This window comes from Myotis brandtii, unplaced genomic scaffold (genome assembly GCF_000412655.1).
Source record: "Myotis brandtii unplaced genomic scaffold, ASM41265v1 scaffold782, whole genome shotgun sequence".
Taxonomy (NCBI): domain Eukaryota; kingdom Metazoa; phylum Chordata; class Mammalia; order Chiroptera; family Vespertilionidae; genus Myotis; species Myotis brandtii.
Window position 1 is genome coordinate 1482203 of NW_005371138.1, and position 3219 is coordinate 1485421.

The 3219-nt window shown below is 56.7% G+C and overlaps 1 protein-coding gene across 6 annotated transcripts in view; it reads right to left on the reverse strand.

The window, feature by feature from the left end:
• Window positions 1-240: 240 nt before the first annotated feature.
• The window catches only part of PLEKHA7 (pleckstrin homology domain containing, family A member 7), a 94767-nt gene continuing 91788 nt past the window's right edge, over window positions 241-3219 (reverse strand). For all 6 annotated transcript variants that reach the window (XM_014530942.1, XM_014530937.1, XM_014530935.1 and 3 more), the window contains one exon: window positions 241-1687. Coding sequence is in view for 1 of the 6 variants with exons in the window: in XM_014530937.1 (XP_014386423.1) it covers window positions 1665-1687 (23 nt within the window). In the remaining 5 variants the exon portion in view is untranslated. The remainder of the gene's footprint in view (window positions 1688-3219) is intronic.

The window sequence follows — 3219 nt, forward strand, 5'->3', positions numbered from 1 at the left end:
CGGCCCCACACGGAGTCCACAGGGGTGGGGTGGGGTGGGGGCGGGCCGCCTTGAGCAGCGGCTGGGCCAGGAGCACAGGCCTTCTTCCCCCAGGCCTCTGAGGTCCATCGAGTAGCAAGGAGCTGTCAGCGGGAGAAACTTTCCTTAGGTGAACACAAGCAGGAGCAGGAGCTGACAGTGCGGATTTTCCAAAGACTAACCCAGGCCCCTCGTGAGAACACAGCCAGCGAGAAGCAGGAAGTGTATCAGGTTAATATTTTAATCTGTACATCACATTTTTTTTTTTGCAAACCATTACACTTTTATTTAAATTAACTTTTTCTTGCAAAATATTCATTTCATTTTTCCAACAAAATCTTTATAAAGGCAAAAATAAAATCTTATTTTGGCAATTGGCATGACGTCGATACTGGCAGCATATGGAGTTAGTTAAAAATAGACGGCAACTCCTAAATATATTCAAGACGTTTTTTCTGACCATAGTCAAAGACCAATTTTCATTTAAAGCGTGGCTCCACCGGATGGGGTTTTTTGTTTGTTTGTTTTCCTTTAAACATCGCTTTCTGTATGCAGAATGTCATGAGCTCATGACTTAAATGAAGGGCCACCAACTCTATGCCTGGCTTGGCAGCCCCCTCCTCATTTGAGGCTGGAAGTCAAGTCAAGGTCCTGCCATTGTGCCCTGCTGGTTGGCAGCCAGCAGGGACGGTGGGGCACACTGCCAGGCCTCTGGCCACCAGACCGAGTCCTGGGAAAGCTGACTCAGGTTCTCCAGGGGCAGCCAGCAAAGGTCCCGGATTCCGACCCCAGCCTAGCCTGGAGTCAAGTAGTGCTGGGTAGATGCCACCCAGTGTGGAGTTTATTGCTTACGATACAACAAAAGGTGCTTCCTCTCACCTTTTCTGTATTTCAAAGTATATTTTTTAAATGAAAGCAAACCACTTTTTTCTTTCTGAGAAGGGCCCTTTGCTGAGAGAACCTCATGGGGGGGGGGGGGGGGGGGGGGGGGGGCCGGGAGCCAAAGCTCTTGAACTCACTGTTTCCCGAAACCAAACCCAAGGGCCAAGGCACAGACTTGGGCTCCACATGCCGTCCTGGTGGAGTCTCCACTCCAGAGCCGGTCATCGGCCAGGTCGGGGACAGCTGAGCTCTGCAGCCCAGGGCCCCTCTTTTCCCGGGAGCAGGCCCAGGACCCTGACGGCAGAGTCCACTGGAAGCACCTGCTCAGATCCAGCCTTCACCTGAGTTCATCGGTGTCGGACTTGCCTCTGCTTTGCCCTGCCTTCCTCCCCCTCCACACCGACCACCCAACAGTACCTGAATCTGCACGCGCAGCCCCCACATCCTGCACCCTCGCCTTTCCGGCCACTCAGCCCTTGAGGTGAACATTAGAAAATATATTCTGATTCTAAAATACAGTGTCAGCATTTTACAGTGTGTATCAAAAGTGCGTCTGTCATGTCAAAAGGAGTCAACTAACACGAGGCGGGGGTGGGGGACCCAGCCCTGTGGGGGACACCCCCATCTGGTGGGCTGCCCCCTCCCCCAGCCAGAACCCCTGCTCAGCTGGGAGGGGTTTTCTTGGGGGAAGAAAACTCAGTCTTCTCTCAGAGCAAGCTGGTTCCACAGGACCCCTGGCTGCAGGCTTCTCCTCCGCACGCTGGTCACGGGTCAGTCGCTGCCTGGGCTGCAAACAGCACAGGAGACCGTGAGAACCTGGCAGGCCCTGGCCCACGTCTGGGGAGCAGGCATGTCTGCGCACACACGTGACACGGAATGACAGACAGACAGGCAGAGCAGCAGAGCAGAAGGCAGAGGCAATGCGGCGGCTGTGGCGGGGGGACCCTCGGCTTCCAGGCCTCAGGGGTGCTTGGCCCCACTCTCCCCCAACCCCTGCCACTTCTAGGAAGTTCGCCAGACACATCCTGGTCCCTAAACTGGGTCCCTGCTCTGAGAGTAAGAGGCCTGAGCAGACCACTCTGGGGTCCAGTTCTGGCCCTGCCCTAGCTTCTCTGAACGACTTGGTAGCGCTCTCAGCCTCCATGAGCCTTAAGAGTTCATCTAAAACCAGGGTGATCATAGGCCCCCCTCCCGAGGCTTCAGTGAGGGGAACAGGAAATGTGGGTGCGCTCGGACAGGAGCGTCAAAGGCCTGTGCACAGCCACGGGCACTGGAAGCTGCGAGAAGAGTGGGTCCCCTGCCTCTGCACGGCCTGGGCGGTGGCGCCACACCCAGCGCTCCAGGAAGCCACACAGCCTGCCTGGGCCCAGCAGGCCCTGCGGCCTTCACACAGGACCCGCTGAGCATCCCCTGGGTGGGTCTTCATTCTTCCCTGAGAGCTGCCTGCCTCTTCCTTCTATCCCCAGACCAGGGGGAGGGAAGCTCGTGGGCTCTGCTCTGAAGCTGGGGGAGGGCCCAGGCCGACAGACACCTGCGGAAAGCAATGCCCCGCCCCTATGCACACCCTCTCTGTCCCCCAAGACATCCTTCTCCAAACAGCTGGAGCCCCTGGGGGTGGCCCGGGGAAGCCCAGGGAGCTGCAGGAGAGCAAAGGCTCTGCCTCCGCACTGAGGGGTCCTGGCTCTGACACTTAGAGCTGCGACTCCCTGGGCAAGTCCCTCAGGTCCCTGAGCTGCGATTCCTCGTCTGTAAAATGGGGGCGGATACCTTCATAGGGTTGTTGTGTGGATCAAAGAAGATGCTTACAATGCCTGGAGCATAGTAGGTACTCAACAGTGTTAACCATAAGGACACATAAAGGAAAGAGGGGAAAACCCTACAAGACGGGTGGCAGGGAAAGGACTGCTGAGACTTTTGCTCTGAGCCCTCCGTGACCAGGTGAGGCCACTGGGCTGGGAAGCAACTCACAAGACCAGATGCGGGCCTTCCACCCACAGTCCAGGGCCCCTTCCCTAGCCCCACAGGGCGTCTCATCACTAAGTGCTCACATGGGGCAGACTCAAAGCGCTGAATGGCTGAGGCCCATTTCACATGGCCCTGGACAGCCTCCCCGGGACCTGCCTTCTCTCCATCGCAAAGTGCTCAAGTGACTGAAGGGGCGCACACGTGACACGGGATGTACTAGGCTTGGCTCAGACACCAATTCTGTGTGGCATGGAGGGAGCCCTCATCCGTTCCCTGGGCCTCAGTTTCCTCATCTGTAAACTGGACTTTTCCATCCTCCAGTTCTTCGACTTCTTTGGCCAAAGCCCAGCGCAG